The sequence below is a fragment of the Mus musculus genome, chromosome 7 (assembly GCF_000001635.26).
Source record: "Mus musculus strain C57BL/6J chromosome 7, GRCm38.p6 C57BL/6J".
Taxonomy (NCBI): Eukaryota; Metazoa; Chordata; class Mammalia; order Rodentia; family Muridae; genus Mus; species Mus musculus.
The window spans coordinates 98,006,132-98,026,623 of NC_000073.6; the positions used below are offsets into that span (position 1 = coordinate 98,006,132).

Below are 20,492 nucleotides of genomic sequence, written 5' to 3' on the forward strand. Positions count from 1 at the left end.
TGGCCCCACTTCCTATGGGCCTCAGCCCAAGTAGAGGGGCAAGGGACTTTCAAACATTCTGCTATAGAGCGATCCACCTTCGGTTGGTTCATGTTTTGCAGACACCAGGATTCTACATGTTCATGTGGCTTTTCTTGGATATTGCTTCTGCGGTTATCATTGGTTTTGTCTTTTGCTATAACTGGTAAGTATGTACTTAGAATTCTAAATGAACAATTCCTCTAAATAAAAGTAATAAGTGGGTTCTTACAGAGGATTGAAGAAAAGGTTGTTTTCTTCTGATACCTCCCATGGCAAAGTGGGCTGGAATATCAGCCTCTCATTTCCTTCTGCCTGCAGCTTACTCCCTCACCCCCTGTCTTAGGGTTTCATTACTGCAAAGAGGCACCATGACCAAGGAAAAAGGACAGCATTTCACTGGGGCTGGCTTACAGTTCCAGAGGGCCAGTCCATTGTCCTCATGAAGGATGGCAGCATCCAGGAGACTTGGTGCTGGAGAAGGAGCTGAGAGTTCTATATCTCTCTCTGTACTGGGCAGAGCTTGAGCATTGGACCTCAAAGTCCATCCCCATACACACACACACATGCAGTGACTCACTTCCCCCAACAAGGCACAACTCCCTCTCCAAGAAAGCCACACCTCCTGATAGTTTCACTTCCCCTGGGCCAAGCATATTTAAACCACCACACACCCTTTTCAAATAAGGACTTCTTACACGCGTTCTCACGACCGGCCAGGAAGAACACAACAAACCAGAATCTTCTGCGGCAAACTTTATTGCTTACATCTTTAGGAGCAAGAGTGCAAGCCTCAAACCCAAAAAACGAAAGCGAAACCCCGTCCCTATTTAGGAGAGTTATCCTTCGCCTAGGACGTATCACTCCCTGATTGGCTGCAGCCCATGGCCGAGTTGTTGCCACGGGGAAGGCAGAGTACATGGGGTGGAGAAATACCCTTGGCACATGCGCAGATTATTTGTTTACCACTTAGAACACAGCTGTCAGCGCCATCTTGTGATGGCGAATGTGGGGGCGGCTTCCCACAGTTCCCCCTTTTCTATTAATAAGAGCAATAGGCCACCCATATTAATGAGAGTGGAGATAGAGGTCAAATCCCCAGTGTGCAGGTAAAGGAGCCATGTACAGGATTAGCTCTTAGGCTCACAGGCTTTTACCCAGAGCAACCCTGACCTGCTCCCGTGTCGTTTTACCTGGAGAGAAGGACACTTGGACACTCAACCTTCTTGAAAGATGACATGTCTCCCTAGAATAGGCTCATATATGCCGCAGAGCCCTTCTACTGCAGTGCTTAGCCGTGCAACTCTCTCGGGCTGCTGAAGCACACTCACTCTATCCCGTGCAATGAGACTAGCCTCGTGGTGTGCAAGAGCTGAGTGGCCAGCGACCTATTGCTTAAGCATAGATAACCATAAATCAGGGGAAGCACCATGTTCTAGAGCTGCAAGCGCCTGGGCAATAACCACCTTGTCTCTCCTAAGTTTGGGCCTTAAGCTTACAGACCAACCAGAGAAGCAACACTAATCCACAGCAAAGTGTATCTCCAAATAATATCAATCCCACCCATTCTTTAAAGAAGGAAAATGCTGAGGAGATCCAATTGGGTAATCCTTTGGTCAGGGACAGGTCCAAGCGCGTGGAGTTGACCTGAAGTCTCAATTCCCGAAGGATCTGTTCAAATTCAGCCGTCCAATTCTGTAACATATACTGAAAAAGACTTTTTGACAAATTAGCTGCCCTAGTAAATTTCTCATACTGAATGGAAGTAACACACAATCCCGGAAACTTTTGTTCACATCCCAGCTGAGCTATTTGCCATAATACATCTAGTTGTTTCTGGACAAGATCTATGAGTTGATTAACCAGCATGAGACCACCCTGTATCTTGACATTAGCTGAGGCCTGTTTATCTATGACTGTAGTCACTGAGGCTGACAAAGTGTTAATGGTGTCAGTCGTCTGGACCTGTCCAGACAGAGCCAAGGCTGTCTGAATCAAGGCCAAACCCAGTTCCTAGTTAGTGGTAAAAAAGCAGGGGAATACTTGAGCATCATACATCACCGGCATTGGGAGTGGAAATGTCGACATTATCCCCCAACGCTGCTCTCTCTTTATTATTGACGCCCTGGACATCACCAAGACGAGGGACATCAGTATTCCCTTGGTCAGTCTGGATTTTTCGGGTGAGTCTTTCTGGTATCCAAAATGGGTTGTCTTCATTCTGTGGGAAAACACAAATAGCTCCCCTGGATCTTATCAAAATAGGATCCGGGCCATACCATTTATTATCAAGGACATTTTTCCATTTAACCATCTCATTGGGCCTATCTGGCTCTGAACAATGATGTTCAGCCGCAGTATGGCCATGAGCATCAATATTTAAAAAATTGAGTGTAAAGAGTGCCATAGACACAGACACTCTTGGTACTCGGGGTAGAGTCTCGATTCCCCTCTTCTGTTTTAATAGATAGGATTTGAGGGTGCGATGCGCACGCTCAACAATACCCTGTCCTTGAGGGTTGTATGGAAGTCCAGTCAGGTGGGTCACGTCCATCTGACGGCAGAACTGCTGGAATTTTTGAGATGTATAAGCTGGTCCATTATCAGTCTTAAGGAGTTTGGGTTTCCCCCAAGCACTCCATGCCTCAAGGCAATGTTGAATCACGTGTGAGGCTTTTTCTCCGGTTAACGGAGAAGCAAACATGATGCCAGAACATGTGTCAATGGACACATGGAGATATTGAAGTTTTCCAAAGGAAGAAACATGTGTAACATCCATTTGCCAGACCTGTAGAGGTCGAATACCACGTGGGTTAATTCCCACATGAGGAACTGGCAAGAACTCACAGCAGCTTTGACATTGAGTAACAATGTCACGGGCTTCTTTTCTTGTCAAGGAGAAACGACTGCGTAATGTTTCAGCCGTCACATGAAAATTGTTATGAAAATTTCTTGCAGCCTCTACCGGGGATGATAGGGCAGCAGCCACCACTTTAGTGGCCTTATCTGCCAAATCATTTCCCAGAGCCATGGGGCCAGGTAGGCCTGAATGGGCTCTAACATGAGTAATATAAACAGGAAATCTTCTAGATAACAAAACTAATTGTATCTGCTGAAAAATATTGGCAACTCTACTGGAAGGCTTAATCACTCCAGCCACTTCTAAAAGATTTACTGCATTAACCACATAACAGGAATCTGACACAATATTAAGGGGTTCTAAAAAGGTTTTAAAAACTTCTAAAACCACTAAACATTCTACCACTTGAGGTGAATTTTCATTATATTGTTTGGATACCACTTTACCATTAGCCACATAGGCACCTATGCCAGTTTTTGATCCATCAGTATATACCACAATCCCATTTTTAAGTGGGTTTCTTACTGTTATTTGTGGAAACACAACAGATTGATTTTGGGCAAACTGTAAAATTGGATGTTTTGGATAATGGTTATCTATTTGTCCTGAAAAGGAGGTAACTAAAACTGCCCAATCATTAGATGTGGCTGCCAAGGTTTGAACCTGTGCAGCGGTATAAGGTACAATTAAAAGATATGGACTTCGCCCAAAGTGGGTGATTGCTGCTTTTAGGCCTTTAAGGGCAAGCTGTGCAATTGCATCAGGATACCAATCTATTATTTTAGCTGGGGATACGTTTGGATGGATCCACAACAATGGCCCATTCTGCCACAAAACTGCGGTTGGCAATTGTGCTGTCTTAAGGACACACAAACTGAAAGGCTGCGAATCCTCAATACGTTGTAATTGTGCATTCTGTAAGGCATTCTCCACCTTTTGTAAGGCCTGGTTAGCAGCTAGAGTAAGAGCCCTAGGGGAGGAGATATGAGGATCTCCTTCTAAAATACCAAACAAAGGCCTTAACTCAGCGGAAGGAATCTTTAAAAAAGGTCTGAGCCAATTAATATCTCCCAACAGCTTTTGAAAATCATTTAAGGTATGGAGGTGATCGCTTCTTATCTCTACCTTTTGGGGCACAATCTTATCTGGGAACACCACAGAGCCCAAGAATTGTCCTGTATCAGAAATTTGGACTTTTTCTGTGGCTATCTGTAAACCCCACTGACTTAAAGTTTTAAGTAGAAAAGGATATGCCTTTTGTAGCATGGTAAGGTTTTTATGGCACAGGAGGATGTCATCCATGTAAAGGAGCAAAATTAAAGAGGGGAATTGTTCCCTCACTGGCAAAAGAGCTTCTTGCACATAAAGTTGGCACATTGTAGGACTATTGGACATTCCCTGTGGTAAGACCTTCCATTGATACCTCTTATCAGGTTCCATGTGATTAATAGAGGGGATGGTGAAGGCAAATCTGGGCCTATCCCTTGGACACAAAGGTATAGAAAAGAAACAATCTTTAATATCTATAATAATTAAATTCCAGCCACGTGGTAAGGCGGAAAGTACAGGGAGACCCCTCTGTACCGGGCCAAATAAGTTCATTTGCTCATTAATGGCTCTGAGGTCATGGAGCAGTCTCCACTTTCCTGACTTTTTCTTAATTACAAAAATTGGAGTATTCCAAGGTGAGGTAGAGGGTTCAATATGGCCTAGTTTTAATTGTTCCTCTACCAGTTGAATCACAGCTTCCAGTTTTTCAGAGGATAGGGGCCATTGAGGAACCCACACTGGATCCTCTGTTTTCCATGGTATGGGTCGTGCTGCCCCAATGGCCTCTAGGGAAAACCCAGACCCTGTCTGTCTTGGTTTCCATTAGGTGAGATGGGCTCTATCCTTCCCTGTTCTTGATGTCCTAACCCTTTTCCTTCTTTATAACCCATCTTTGCCATGATATTTTTTGCTTTAGCTGAATACCCTCTCGATGGGGCGTTTTCATTGGACAAAATAAGGCCCAAATGCTGCATAACATCCCTTCCCCAGAGGTTAACCGGGAGTGGGAGCACATAAGGTATGAATTTCCCTTGCTGCCCTTCAGAAGATTCCCACGTCAAGGCAATGGAGCTTATAGTGGGACATGATTACCTAGGCCCTGTAATGAATGAGATGACTCTGTGGTGGGCCATGCTTTGGGCCACCAATGTGTAGAAATTATACTTTTATCTGCTCCGGTATCAAGGATGCCTTCAAACTCTTTTCCGTTGATCTTAAGGCGGAGCTTAGGTCTATCATTCAAAGATACAACCAAATAGGCAGAATCATTTCCTGAGGAGCCCATTTTCTTTCTCTCAGGTCCTGCAAATTTCTCCCTGGTATTATCAGGGAGGAGCAGCCGCTGAGCTATCCTATCTCCTTTACTAATAGAAAAAACGCCCTTAGGGCTTGAGCACAGGACCTGTATTTCAGGGGAATGTTGACAATCCATAACTCCAGGGTGGACTACTAAGCCTGCAAGGTGAGTGAACCCCGGCCGAGAATAAGGCCCATGGTTCCCGGGGGCAAGGATGGTATAGGCTCCACTGGCACCGGCTGAATACTCATTTGAGGCATTAATAGGAAGTCGGAGGCGGCACGCAGGTCCACCCTTGTGGGTCTTCCTGGGTCGCCTCTCTGACTGCTTCCTGGGTCCTGACAAACCGGTTCCCATATCTTTGAGGGCCCTGGGACCGAGGGCCCGATGACCCGTTTTTTGGCACATCAGCTGATTGACTATCAGGCGGGGGAAGGAGTCTGCCATTTATATCCCTCACAGAGCGACACTGGTCGGCTCTATGATAACCCTTGCCACACTTAGAGCAAAGAGTGAGAGTCCCCCCCTGTTTATCTGGAGCTCTGCAATCTTTCTTAAGATGCCCAGGCTTTCCGCAGTTAAAACATGTCCTCTGATCATTTCTGCCCATGGAGCGGTTTTGGGATTGAAGGATGGCGGCCGCTAAACCTGCATTGGTGAGAGGTCCCCCAAGCTCTCGACAAACCCTGAGCCAGTCTTGTAAGCCTTTGTTCTTTCTTGGGGCTATGGCCGCTCGGCACTCCTTTGTGGCTTGCTCATAAATGAGCTGTTCTACCAGAGGTGCGGCTTGCTCTGAATCTCCAAAAATACGCTCTGCTGCCTCTGTCATTCTGGCCACAAAATCTGAGAATGACTCCTGAGGTCCCTGGACGATCTTTGTTAGTTGTCCAGTGGCTTCACCTGCTCGGGAGAGCGCCTTCCAGGCCCTAATAGCCGTGGAGGAAATTTGGGCATAAGCTCCCCAATGGTAGTTTGTCTGATCAGCAGAATAAGCTCCCTGACCCGTTAACAAGTCAAAAGTCCAATCTCTCTGCTCTGGAGTCAAAGCAGCTGCGTTTGCTCGGGCCTGTGCTTGTGCAGCCTCATGCCAAAGAGCTCTCCATTCCATATATTTGCCCATACTAGGGAGAGCGGCTTTTACAATCGTTTGCCAGTCAGCAGGAGTTAGTGCCATGCCGGCAAGCCTGTCTAACTGCACCAAGGTAAAATTAGCATTGGTTCCATATTTACGGACCGACTCGGCAAGCTCTTTAATCTGCACATATTCTACCGGAGCGTGGACACGCCCACCCTCGGCTCCTTCAAAGACCGGAAATGCCTGTTGTATTTTCCTTTGTTCCTCTCTGGGAATGAATGAGTCTGCGCATTGCCTCTCTGCGCATTGTCTCTCTGCGCATTGTCTCTCTGCGCAGGGCTGACACACTACGCAGGGCGGGGGCTCCGCATAGGGCGGAAGTGCACCTTGAAGCCGACTGCCCGGAGGCCAAGCAGTAAACTGGCCTTCGCCAGCCGCTTTTGGCTTTTTTCTTGACCAATTAGCTCGCATTTTATCTGGCTGGCACTTTTCTCTCTCATAACGAGCTGCTTCTTCTTCCCAGTCTGTTTCTTCAGAGGAGAATTCGTCATCTGATTCAGAGCTACTAAGAGCTGGCTTCTCTAATTGATCTTTTTTCTTTTCTTTTTTCTTTTCCTTCCTTCTAATCTCTCCCCAGGTATTCTTACCTGACCTAAACTTTTCCTCAGGTTCAAGACCCTTGGAAAGGCCTGTATACTTATTTTGTGTACCATATTTCCTCTTTGCTCCTACTCTCTCTCCCCGCTTTACTTCTGATAGACTGCCCTGAACTTCATCCAGAATTTTCAGCCCTATCTTAATCACTTGATAACATGTGAAAAAGAACAAAAGGGCTCCTAACACTAGAAAAAGTTCAAGGTCAAACATACCTTGTAAAGCTATTTCCCACTTTACTTCTGATAGACTGTCTTGAACTTCGTTAGAAAGTTCAAGGCCAGACTTACCTTGTAAAGCTATACTTACGGGTACCCTGTTCCCCAGCTGAAGAGTTCTGAATTCACGCAGTTGAATCCTTCTCAACAGTCTGTTTTACGGGAACCTTTATGACCGTGACCCGCAGTTCTGGTTCCGGAATGAGGGATCTTCCTTGCGCCGGTGATGGTAGTTTCCGTCCCGGGTTTTCTCTTCCCGGGTTCTCGGCACCAACTCTTACACGCGTTCTCACGACCGGCCAGGAAGAACACAACAAACCAGAATCTTCTGCGGCAAACTTTATTGCTTACATCTTTAGGAGCAAGAGTGCAAGCCTCAAACCCAAAAAACGAAAGCGAAACCCCGTCCCTATTTAGGAGAGTTATCCTTCGCCTAGGACGTATCACTCCCTGATTGGCTGCAGCCCATGGCCGAGTTGTTGCCACGGGGAAGGCAGAGTACATGGGGTGGAGAAATACCCTTGGCACATGCGCAGATTATTTGTTTACCACTTAGAACACAGCTGTCAGCGCCATCTTGTGACGGCGAATGTGGGGGCGGCTTCCCACAAGGACTTTCACTGAAGTCCAGTCAGAAATGTACTATGAATTCAGTGTGATCTGTTGAGAAAGGCCTGAGATTGTAGCTGTCCAAACAAGGGCCTCCATCTCCCCTCCTGGGAAGAATGGACAGAACGGGTACATAGGCCAAGAAGACTGGGGTGTGTCCCTGGCTTTGCATTTTAGTTGCTGGGTGACGTTGAGGAAAAAATATGCTTTCTCATTCTGGACCATACTCCTTCCACCACCACCCCCCAAAGATTTCTTCTTTTCTCTTTTTCTTTTTTTCTATTGATTATTTTATTTATTTATATTTCAAATGTTGCCCCCTTTCCCCATCTCCCCTCCACAAGCCTCCCTCCCATCACTCTCATCACCCTTGCCTCCTCCCCTCTAGCATCTCCCTTTGCTAATCATACTCCTTTTTTATGTCTGCCCAGAAAAGGACATTTAAAAATCCTTGCAGGACAAATGCTACAGGGTTTTGGTTTTATTTGTTTTTGTTTGTTTTGTTTTGTTTGGGGGGGATTTTTTTCTGTTTTCTTTTGTTTTTACTATTCCCTGTGTGTGGTTGTTTTGGCTGCATGTCTGTCTGTGCACCTCGTTAAGTGCCTCATGCCCACAGAAGCCAGAAGTTGGTGCCAGATTCCCAGAACTGGAATTACTGATGGGTTGTGAGCCACCAGCGTGGTGCTGGGAATCAAGGTCCTCCGGAAAGGCAGCCAGTGCTCAGAGTTGGCCACTGAGTCATCTCTGCATCGCCAGGATTGTGATTTTAAGATGAGAGAGAGAACTAACAGCCTAGAAGAAGGATGTAAGTTTGGGTAGACTGTGGTTCTCTACATCCATCATTCTGATTGGTGACTTAACCTTTAAAGGGAGGAAGCACAGGCCCTCCTCTCAGGTGAGAGCCTGGCTGGATAATGCATCTCTTCTGGCCACAATGCTGTTTAAAAGAGGCCTGAAAGCTGATACATGGTCTGTTTCCTTGCAGGATAAAAGAGATTAAAAGAGAAAGGTGGCTTGAAGCTGCTGCATCTTCAGGTAAGGTCAAAGGCCTTGCTCATTCCTTCCTCTTTGTCCTTCCCCATTGTCTCGAGAAGACAGGGCCTGCTCTTCATATCTCTGCTGAAAGCTGAGGGTGTGTGGAGACTGAAGGTTGGGGGTCAGGGAGAAGCAGAAACATTTAGTCAGTCCCCTTGTCCTTGAGTTCCCATCTGCAAACGCAACCAAGCACCAGTGGAAACAGAAGTTATGTTGTTGCTGATATGAATCATGTAGTTAGGCCCTGTAAGATGTGCTGGCTATGAAATGCATAACAGCTCTATTCTTGTGGTCAGTCCTTATCACTGCAGAAAAGTGGTGCTTTCCAAAAAAAATGCTTGCTTACCTGATTTTATCATTGTGCAAACACCACAGAGCACAGTTACTGTACACCTCTGTCTCTGTCTCTCTGTCTCTGTCTCTCTCTTTCTCTGTGAGTGTGTGAGAGTGTGTGTGTGTGTGTGTGTGTGTGTGTGTGTGTGTGTGTGTGTGAAAGAGCATTGCTCCTAGGGCCATAATGATTGGAGCAGTATGATATTAAATAAAGCACATGAGCAAATGATATAGTCTAGAGACTTGACAACATGAAAGCTGCCTTGCAAGATCTTTTGTTTTATAGAAACCCTTTTTATCTCATAATTTAGTTATTTTTATTTATATTAATCCCAATCATAGCCCCCTCCCTCCTCTACTCCCTCTACTATTGAGGCCTGATCAGGCAATCAAGGTAGGGGAAGGGGATTCGATGGCAGGCAACAGAGTCAGAGACAGCCCCCACTCCAGTTGTTAGGGGACTCACATGAAGACCAAGCTGCACATCTGCTACAAATGTGGGGGCCTAGGTTCAGCCCCTGTGTGCTCTTTGGTTGATGGTTCAGTCTCTGTGAGCCCCCATAGACTCAGGTTAGTTGGCATTGTAGGTCTTCTTGTGGTTTTCTTGACATCTCTAATTTGCTCAATTTTGTCCCCCACTCTTCAAGAAGACTCCCTGAGCTCCTCCTGATGTTTGGCTATGGGTCTCTGCATTTGTTTTTATAAGCTCCTAAATGAAGCCTCTCAGGAGACAGTTATGCTAGGTTCCTCTCTGCAAGCATAGCAGAGTATTAGTGTCAGAGGTTGGTTCTCTCCCTTGGGATGGGTCTCAAGTTGGGCAGTCATTGGTTGGCTATTCTTCAGTCTCTGCTCCATCTTTATCCCTGTGCATCTTGTAGGTAGGACAAATTTGGGGTTGAAGGTTTTGTGGGTGTGTTGTTGTCCCCATCCTTCCACTAGAAGTCTTGACTGGCTACAGGAGGTGGCCACTTCAGTTTCTATATCCTCTGCTGGTAGGAATCTCAGGTAGAGTCGCCCTCATAGTCTCTCCCATCCCAGATCTCCAGCTAGTCTCAGAGACGCCCCTCACTGATTTCTCACTCCAAGCGCTCTCCTGCCCCCCACGCACCTGATTGCCATCCCCATCACCCTCCTAATCCTCTCTTCCACCCAGTTCCCTCTCTCCATCCACCTCTGATGACTGTGTTTTGTTTCCCCTTTGGAGATTCGTACATCCTTCCTTGGGTCCTCCTTATTACCCAATTTCTTAGGGTCTGTGGATTGTAGTGTGTTTATCCTGCTCTTTATGGCTAATGCTCACTTATAAATGAGTACATAACCATACGTGTCTTTCAGGGTCTTCGTTACCTCACTCAGGTTGATATTCTCAAGTTCCATCCATTTGACTGCTAATTTCGTGATGTCTTTGTTTTTAATAGCTGAATAGTATTCCATTGTGTATATGTACCACATTTTCTTTATCTACTCTTCAGCTGAGGGATATCTAGGTTTTTTGCAGTTTCTGGCTATTATGAATAAAGCTGCTGTGAACATAGTTGAGTAAGTGTCCCTGTGGTAGAGGTATAGTAGGGCATCTTATTTTTTTAATTGGGTTATTTGGTTTATTGATGTCTAAGTTCTTGAGTTCTATGTTCTTGAGTTTAAAAATCCCCCTTTTAAGTAGCATATGAAAATAACAATAAAATACATAAAAATCATAATGCAGTCACCTTTTATCATGGTCATAAATTATAAAATATACCTGTTATATAACTGGCATCCCTACAAATGTGTACTAGCTACACTGTGCTCTAACTCAAGATGGTAGCAGTGTCACTAAATAAGAGTTTTCAGTTCTGCTGTGACTCTTTGTGACCAGTATCAGGTGTTCAGTTCATGGCAACTGAAACATCATTATGAGGCACAGGTTTGAATTTCCTAAACAACACAGTGTACCTATCTATACAGCATTTACATCATTACAGATCATCTAAAAATGATGTAAAATCTATGGGAAGGTGTGCACAGGTTTATATGAATCTTACAGAGGAGATGTATATCTGCAGATTTTGTTTTCCTAAGGAATTTCAGAACCAGTCCCCTATAGACACCAAGGGACAGAACTATATAGACTAGCATAGGTTAGGAGAACCCTTGCTGGGTCCAACTTGGCCTTTAACAGCTGAACCATCTCTCCAGCCCTACCAAAGATCAGCCTTGGCTGAGAGAGGGGTTCTGAGAGACGGATTCATGAGAACAGTGAAACAAATGACTCGAAGTCAAATTGTGGGTCCAAGTTGGTGACCTATGTTCTGTGCGAGACAGCTTTCCAGACTGTGCTAACCTCTCTCTCTCTCTCTCTCTCTCTCTCTCTCTCTCTCTCTCTCTCTCTCTCTCTCTCTCTGTGTGTGTGTGTGTGTGTGTGTGTGTTCTTCTTAAGACAGCTTTTTAGACTGCTCTCTGTGTACAGCTTTCTCTAGACAGCTTTCTCTTGCTATAATAAAAATTCTCTGGATAGCTCATTTCTTGCAGACCAAAAAGCCCAGTCTTTTATTTTTACATATCAATTATGTCTTTGCCCAGGTTCCCTTTTGATCAGCATCCCATGATGCTAATTCACCAGTCCCCTAATTCTTAGGAAGAGACAGCAAGCACAAGCACAGACAATAAGATATCTGGGTGGGACCCTTCACTGAAATTCCCATTCCAACCTGGACCTTAATTTGCTCAGTTCCAGGCTGACCTTGAACTCAGGAATCTGCCTGTCTTTGTAAGCATAAACAGAAAGCATAGCTGAGTGGAATCTACTGCAATCACCATTCCCTAAATCTTTTATCTCCGTCCTTAGTATCTTTCTGATGAGTTGGCTCACAGCACAGCTGCTTTTGTTCTTTTAGATTCATGAAGCCCATCATATAATTCATATTATATCCTTATATTTTGCACAGTTGAGAAAAAATAAATATATAACTGGTGTTTTCAGAGTTTTTTCCCACAGTCTTAAGGGCTATCCTGAAGGTCCTAATGCTGAGACATTACCACACCTTTGCCTCCTGGACTCAATGCTGTCTGTAATTATCATGGAGTCATTAACAGGGAGGACTTTACTCAGAGGAATGTGAAAATATAAACATTATTATACAAAGAAGCCTTATGCTTACAGCAGTCATGGACACTCGTGGAGGCCTCTGCCCTGTTGGCCCTATTCTAGGGTCAGGAACCATGCCATTCCACCCCTAGCAAGGTCAGGCTAAGCCCAGCAATCTTTCACCACAGACTGTAGATGTCTAAGCGCATATCCCTAGGAGATTTCTAGAACAGGTGTTTGTTTGCTCATGTGTTACGTTATTTGGTACCTACTTTGTACCAGGGAAAACCAAAAGAAGTTAAAGAGAATTGAAATTTTTCGTGGTAGGTGTCCTGTTCAGCCAGTGAGGACGCAAGCAAAAGCTGCAGGTGCCATAATTGAACCAGGCATCTGGGTCCAGGGCAGAGTGTCTCCCATGCCTGTGGGGGCAGAAAGTGATTTGTTGGGTTTCAGTTGTGGGTGGTGTATGTTGGAGAGTGCATAAAGAACACTGTAGGGCCTGAAATGCTTGGCTGCAGTCTAGCCTCTGATGCCAACAATAGTTAGATCACAATTGAGTTCAAATGGGAAATGATAAAGGTAGATGGCTAGGAAAGGATAGTAATAGGCCTCAAGAAATTTCTTTTCCCCAGCATCTGGCATTTAGACAAAAGCCAGGATTCCCTCAGGGATTTAAGAAGATAGTGGCTACTTGTTGAAAGGAGTTATTTTCCTTATTTCTGGCAAAAGGACATATAACTCTTCAATCAACCTCCGCTTGCTGTACCTATTAGCATTTTGAGGTCTATGCTCTTGTTGGTTTCCCCCTCATATTGACAATAAACCTTCTCTTCAAACATTCCTAGGAGCAATCATGTCCTAATCACCCCCCTTCAGATAGAAAATGTTTATTCAGAAAAAAATTTCAAGAAAAAGCTAGCTAAGCTAAGGTGGATAAAGTTTTGTTGTGACAAGAATTTCCATCTGGGCATCCCCAAGTGGAATGGTAAACTTGATAGAGGGAAAATGTTCCAAATCACAGAGGAAAGGCATCCCTTGTCCTTGTGATTGGAGCCCACTGGGGGCAAGAGGAAGCTTCCTGGCACATTAGTGTGGCTTTTGTAGTTAAAGTAGACAAAGCAGGGAACTCTGTAGCGGCACTTATCCATTACAGAAGGAGAGAGGAGTGAGGAGGAGACAGGCAGACGTTCACCTGGCTGTAGCAGGCCAGAGGTGTACCAGGCTTTAGGAGCCAGAGAAACATGTAGGTGCCTGTGTGGAGGGCATAGCAGGCCAGACCCCAGAGCTATGAGAGATAAATGGTTGGAGCAAGCAGAGGGTAGCAGCAGAGGAAGAATCAGGCTCTAGAACTTGGAATCAAACTCTGTGGTTGGCAGTAGCCAAGCAAGCGGAAAAAGTAACCCATGCGTTACCTTAGGAGAGTCAGGTCAGCAGCGTGGGTCAGAGTAGCCCAGTCCCTTCAGAGGGAACTCACTTATGACACTCCTGGGATTTGGCACTGGGTGAATGAAAAAGAATAAGAGGAGGAGGAGAAATAAGAGGAGAAGGAGGAGAAGGAGAAGAAGTAATAACAACAACAACAACAATAATAAAGATAGGACATGACTGGTTCCGGGTTTCAGCACCAGGTAAATGAAAAAAATAAAATAAAAAGGAAGGGTAAGGCTGCCCCTAGGTATGGTGGGAGAAGGGGTTTATTGTAGTTAAAAGGAAGAGCATAGCCAGGGGAAGAGACATCTGGGAGAGTCCAGAGTGAACCTGAACCTGACTCTGACCCAGGCTATATGAGAAATGAGAGGGGAGAGGGGAAAGCCAGACCAAGAGACCAGGAAGGAAAAGGGTAGACAAAACAAGCCCAAAGGACTTGCATAGCAAAAATGGCTGGATTATATGAGGAAAGGCAGCTGGAAAAAGGGCAGGCTAGCTACTGGGCTGAAGAAATTTAGGGTAAGGGACAGGATATGCCAGCCAGGAGGGCCCTGAAACAGGTAGGGACTGAGAGAGATGCTGGGGAAACCTGGTGGCCAGGCCCACTTTGATGTGTGAAATAGGCACCTTAGTCATTTTTCCCAGGTTTGAGACCTATCTGTACTTAGGAGGTTAAATAGATCCAGCAAGGAGGGAAGGAAGTTGGTGTTTACTTCTTAGAGAACTTAGTAAGGTGTGATAGTTAATTGTTCTTGTCAACTTGACTGGATTTAAAAATCACCTACGAAGCACACCTAGGGTGAGCCAATCAGGGTGTGCCTATGAGAACAGTTCTAGACAGGTTTAGTCCAGGAGGAAAACCCACCCCTAAACATGGGCTCGGTGTCAAGATAGAACAGAGAAAGGGGGTAGAAAGCCTGGTGGCTACCAGCACCCATCCTCTCTTCTCCCTTAATTTGGTCTTGGTGTGACCATCTGCCTCATACTCTCTTAGCCATGTCTTCCCAGCTATGATGGACTGTGAAGTGGAAATTTCTGGTTTCTTTGGAGACTCAGTTGTGGCGTGGGATATTTTTCTGGAAACTGTATTAGGAGAAGGATGCTTTTGCTGAAGCAGACATGTGGGAAGATGTTTCGTCGAAAGTGTTTTTCTGGAAGCAGCCTGGAAAAAAGGCATACATTTTTTTTTTTTTTGCTAGCATGGAGGCTTGAGAGAACACGAGATTTGGAAAGGGTAATAAATATAACCTGACAGACAGTGGATGGCTTTTTATGGTATTGGTTTGCCTTGTCATTCTTTTCTGGTCATGGTTGGGTTTGGCTGACACTGGTCTTCACTGACAATACCTTGTGGTATTGGTTCACCTTGCCACTCTTTTCTGATCATCATTTGTTGTGACTTCATAGAGAGAAATGTCACCAAAGAACCGCTGGTGATGTTCCAGCAGCTTCTTGCCACTTCTGTGGACTCGGGTTGATTGGCAGAGCCTCTGAAGTTTTTTCTGGATCAAACTGCAATTGTTGATTAGTGAATGGTGTTTGTGATGGGTTGAGCTAAAGCTGATGATTTGAGTGAACCAAACTGCTGATATCCTGATAAAGCAGACTGGATTCACTTCAAAGAACTATTTCTAAATAGGCGCACATCCTCCTTTGCCCTACTAACCCTTCCTTACCACTCCCTCTGCCGGGTGGTGGGCTAGAAGGAAGGAAAAAGCATTTAAGAACACTAATTAAAGTAAGATTTTGAAAAATATAAGTCTACAGACTGTCTCCTGCAAACTATGAGCCAAACCAAACTCTTTCTTCTTTGACATCTTCTGGCCAGGTATTTGAACTATTAAAAACAGCAGCTACTTTAGATTTATTTTCTACTCACTGTATTTTCTTATCAGGATTTCAATGTAATGAGTACAAGGGAAAAAATGATTAATTTTTCTAAGGCATTATTGCAACCTCTGTTATCTAAATTTAAACAGTTCTTAAAATAGTTCATAATTTTCTGTTACAGTAACTAATTTTTCCTAATACAAGAAGAAAGTAAATGCAATAAAAGACAATTTTGGAACTCCAAGAAATAACCAAACTGCATATAGGACCAAATTTAGAGTCAGAGAAGGGACCAAGACTGGACAGAAACAGGACACTGGCAAAAACCACAGTCCAGATCACAATGGGATGAGGAACAAAACAGTGCCCCAGACTTCTTGGGCAGGGGTTCACTGTGTAACCCAAATGAACCTCCAGCTCCTGGTTCCCCTAACTGTGCCTTCTGAGTACTTTGATCATGGATGTGAGCCACAGGGTGCCACATCTTATAACATGGTCACTTGAATGGTGCCATGTCTGCCCTCAGAGGACATCTGTTACCTCAGTCTTGAGTTTCATAAAAATTTTAAAGAAAACTCTTCAGTTCTTTGGTCCTCTGCAACATGCCTATTTTTTTCCTCTTGCTGTTTTTTTGTTTTTGTTTTTGTTTTTGTTTTTGTTTTTTTGTTCCTTTTGTGGCTAATTTCTGATAATTGGATTATAATTATTTTTGGTGTGGAGGACACATAGGCAAACACAGATTTTTTTTTTCCTGCTTAAGGTTTGCTGAAAAAAAAATCAGATCTATTAGTATAGTTTTATCAAACTGGACAGACTTTCAGTCTTTTCATTTTTTTCAAAAAACTGTTTCCCTCTTCTTGAAGGTTCTTATTCCAGTTAGGTGGATTTTTAGAGACTAGTAACATCCAATTTTAACCTATTTAAATTTATTTATTTCAGAATAATTTTATGCTATATACATTAGTTTCTTTCTCTTCTGTCTGTCTTTCTTTTCTTTTCTTTTCTTTTCTTTTCTTTCTTTCTTTCTTTCTTTCTTTTTTTTTTTTTTTTGAGACAGCTCTGGCTGTCTTGGAGTTTGCTCTATAGACCAGGCTAGCCTTGAGATCCACCTACCTCTGGCTCCTGAGGACTGAGATTAAAGGTGTGCATTATTCAAATCTTTTTTTTTTTATTTTTTTATTGGATATTTTCTTTATTTGTATTTCAAATGTTATCCCTTTTCCAAGTTTCCCCACAAACCCCCTATCCCATCCACCCTTCCTCTGCCTCTATGAGGGTGATCCCCCACTCACCAACCCACTCCCAACTTCTCACCCTGGCATTCCCCTACACTGGGGCATCTAACCTCCACAGGACCAAGGACCACTCCTCCTACTGATGTCCAACAAGGCCATCCTCTGCCATATACATGACCGGAGCTATGGGTTCCTACATGTGTACTCTTTGGTTGGTGGTCCAGTCCCCAGGAGCTCTGAGTAGTCTGTCCTGTTGACACTGTTGCTCCCCCTCATGGGGTTGCAAACCTTCAGTCTGCTCTCCAATTCCTCCATCGGGATCCAGTGCTCAGTCCAATGGTTGGCCGCAAGCATCCACCTCTGTATTTGTCAGGCTCTTTTTGGTGGCTGTATATGGGATGGATCCCCAGGTGGGGGCAGTCTCTTCATGGCCTTTCCTTCAGTCTCCACGCTTTGTCTCTGTATTTCCTCCTGTGAGTATTTTGTTCCCCCTTCTAGGAAGTACTGAAGCATCCACACTTTGGTCTTCCTTCTTCAGCTACATGTGGTCTGTGAATTGTATCTTGGGTATTCATTTGGGCTAATATCCACTTATCAGTGAGTGCATACCATGTGTGTTCTTTTGTGACTGGGTTACCTCACTTGGGTTGATATTTTCAAGTTCCATCCATTTGCCTTAGAATTTCTTTCTATTCTTAAAATTAGATATTTTATTTATTTACATTTCAAATGTTATCCCATTTCCTAGTTTTCCCTCTGAAAACCCCCTATCCCCTCCCACCTCCCCCTGCTCCACAACCCACCCACTCCTGCTTCCTGGGCCTGGCATTTCCCTACACTAGAGCATAGAGCCTTCACAGGACCAAGGTCCTATTCTCCCATTGATGACTGAAAAGGCCATCCACTGCTACATATGCAACTTGAGCCATAAGTCCCTCCATGTGTATTCTTTGGTTGGTGGTTTAGTCCCTGGGAGCTCTAGGGGTACTGGTTGGCTCATATTGTTGTTCCTCTTATGGGGCTGCAAACCCTTTCAGTTCCTTGGGTCCTTTCTCTAGCTCCTCCATTGGGGACCCTGTGCTCAGTCCTATGGTTGGCTGAGATCATCCACGTCTGTATTTGTCAGGCACTGGCAGAGCCTCTCACGAGACAGCTATATCAGGCTTCTGTCAGCAAGCACTTGTTGGTATCCAAAATAGTGTCTGGGTTTGGTGACTGTATATGGTCCTCATGTAGGGCAGTCTCTGGATGGCCTTTCCTTCAGTCTCTGCTCCAGTCTCTGTAACTCCTTCCATGTGTATTTTTGTTCCCCCTTCTAAGAAGTATCCACACTTCGGTCTTCCTTCTTCTTGAGCTTCATGTGGTCTGTGAATTGTATATTGGGTATTCTGAGCTTTTGGGCTAAAATCCACTTATCAGTGAGTACGTACTATGTGTGTTCTTTTGTGATTGGGTTGCCTCACTTGGGATGATATTTCTAGTTCCATCCATTTGCCTAAGAATTTCATGAATTCATTGTTTTTAATAACTGAGTAGTACTCCAATGTATAAATGTGCCACATTTTTCTGTATCCATTCCTCTGTTGAGGGACATTTGGTTTCTCTCCAGCTTCTGGCTATTATAAATAAGGCTGCTATGAACATAGTGGAGCATGTGCCCTTATTACATATTGGAGCATCTTCTGGGTATATGCTCAGCAGTGGTATTGCTGGGTCCTCAGGTAGTTCTATGTCCAGTTTTCTGAGGAACTGCCAAACTGATTTCCAGAGTGGTTGTACCAGCTTGCAATTCCATTAGCAATGGAGGAGTGTTCCTCTTTCTCCACATCCTCACCAGCATCTGCTGTCACCTGAGTTTTTGATCTTAGCCATTCTGACTGGTGTGAGGTGGACTCTCAGGGTTGTTTTGATTTGCATTTCCCTGATGACTAAGGATGTTGAACTTTTCTTTAGGTGCTTCTCATCCATTCAGTATTCCTCAGGCGAGAAGTCTCTGTTTAGCTCTGTACCCCATTTTTAATAGGGTTATTTGGTTCTCCAGAGTCTAACTTTTTGAGTTCTTTGTATATATTGGATATTAGCCCTCTATTGGATTTAGGATTGGTAAAGATCTTTTCCCAATCTTTGGTTACCATTTTGCCCTATTGACAGTGTCCTTTGCCTTACAGAAGCTTTGCAATTTTATGGGATCTCATTTGTCAATTCTTCCATTGGTGTTCTGTTCAGGAACTTTTCCCCTGTGACCATGTGTTCAAGGCTCTCCCCCACTTTCTCTTCTATTACATTCAATATATCTGGTTTTATGTGGAGGTCCTTGATCCACCTGGACTTGAGCTTTGTACAGGGAGATAAGAATGGATCAACTTGCATTCATCTACTGCCAGTTGAACCAGCACCATTTGTTGAAAATGCTGTCCATAGGTATATGGGTTCATTTCTGGGTCTTAAATTCTATTCCATTGATCTACCTACCTGTCACTGTACCAATACCATGTCGTTTTTATCACAATTTCTCTGTAGTACACCTTGAGGTCAGGGATGGTGATTCCACCAGAAGTTCTTTTATTGTTGAGAATAGTTTTCGCTATCCTAGGCTTTTTGTTATTCCAGGTGAATTTACAAATTGCCCTTTCCAATTCTGTGAGGAATTGAGTTGGAATTTTGATGGGGATTGCATTGAATTTGTAGATTGCTTTCGGCAAAATGGCCATTTTTACTATATTAATCCTTCCAATCCATGAGCATGGAAGATCTTTCCATTGTCTGAGATTTTCTTTGATTTCTTTCTTCAGAAATTTGAAGTTCTCGTCATACAGATCTTTCACTTGCTTGGCTAGAGTCACACCAAGATATTTTATATTATTTGTGACTGTTGTGAAGGGTGTCATTTCTCTAATTTCATTCTTGGCCCATTTAACCTTTGAGTATAGGAAGGCTACTGATTTGTTTGAGTTAACTTTATATCTAGCCACTTTGCCGAAGTTGTTTATCAGCTATATGAGTTCTCTGGTGAAGTTTTGGGGTCACTTAAGTATACTGTCATATCATCTGCAAATAGTGGTATTTTGACTTCTTCCTTTCTAATTTGTATCATTTTTGACCTCCTTTTGTTGTCTAAGTCTCCCAGTATTATTGTGTAAGGTGTAATTTGTGCATTCATCTACTTTGAGCTTTATTAAAGTTTCTTTTATGAATGCTGGTACCCTTGCATTTGGAGCAGAGGTGTTCAGAATTGAGATTCATTTTGGTAGATTTTTCCTTTGACGAGTATGAAGTGTCCTTTCTTATCTTTTTTGATAACTTTTGGTTGAAAGTTCACTTTATTTGATATTAGAATGGCTACTCTAGCTTATTTCTTGGGACCATTTGTTGGGAAAAAATTTTCCAGCCCTTTACTCTGAGGTAGTGTCTGTCTTTATCACTGAGGTGTGTTTCCTGTATACAGCAAAATGTTGGGTCCTTTTTACATATCCAGTCTGTTAGTCTATGTCTTTTTTACTGGGAAATTGAGTCCATTGATGTTAAGAGATATTAAGGAAAAGTGATTGTTGCTTCCTGTTATTTTTTGTTGTTAGAGGTGGAATTATGTTTGTGTGACTATCTTCTTTTGGGTTTGTTGAAAGAAGATTACTTTCTTGCTCTTTTTCTAAGGTGTAGTTTCCCTCCTTGTGTTGGAGTTTTCCATTTCTTATCCTTTGTAGAGCTGGATTTGTGGAAAGATACTGTATAAATTTGGTTTTGTTATGGAATACTTTGGTTTCTCCATCTACGGTAATTGAGAGT

General features: G+C 43.8%; 1 protein-coding gene across 5 annotated transcripts in view; it reads left to right on the plus strand.

Annotated features, from left to right (window-relative positions):
* Gdpd4 (glycerophosphodiester phosphodiesterase domain containing 4) overlaps positions 1 to 20,492 on the plus strand; it is a 129,720-nt gene that overhangs the window by 86,188 nt on the left and 23,040 nt on the right. For all 5 annotated transcript variants that reach the window (XM_006507611.1, NM_177696.3, XM_006507612.2 and 2 more), the window contains 2 exons: positions 102 to 184; positions 8,767 to 8,816. In XM_006507611.1, the coding sequence (XP_006507674.1) occupies positions 102 to 184; positions 8,767 to 8,816 (133 nt within the window). The remainder of the gene's footprint in view (positions 1 to 101; positions 185 to 8,766; positions 8,817 to 20,492) is intronic.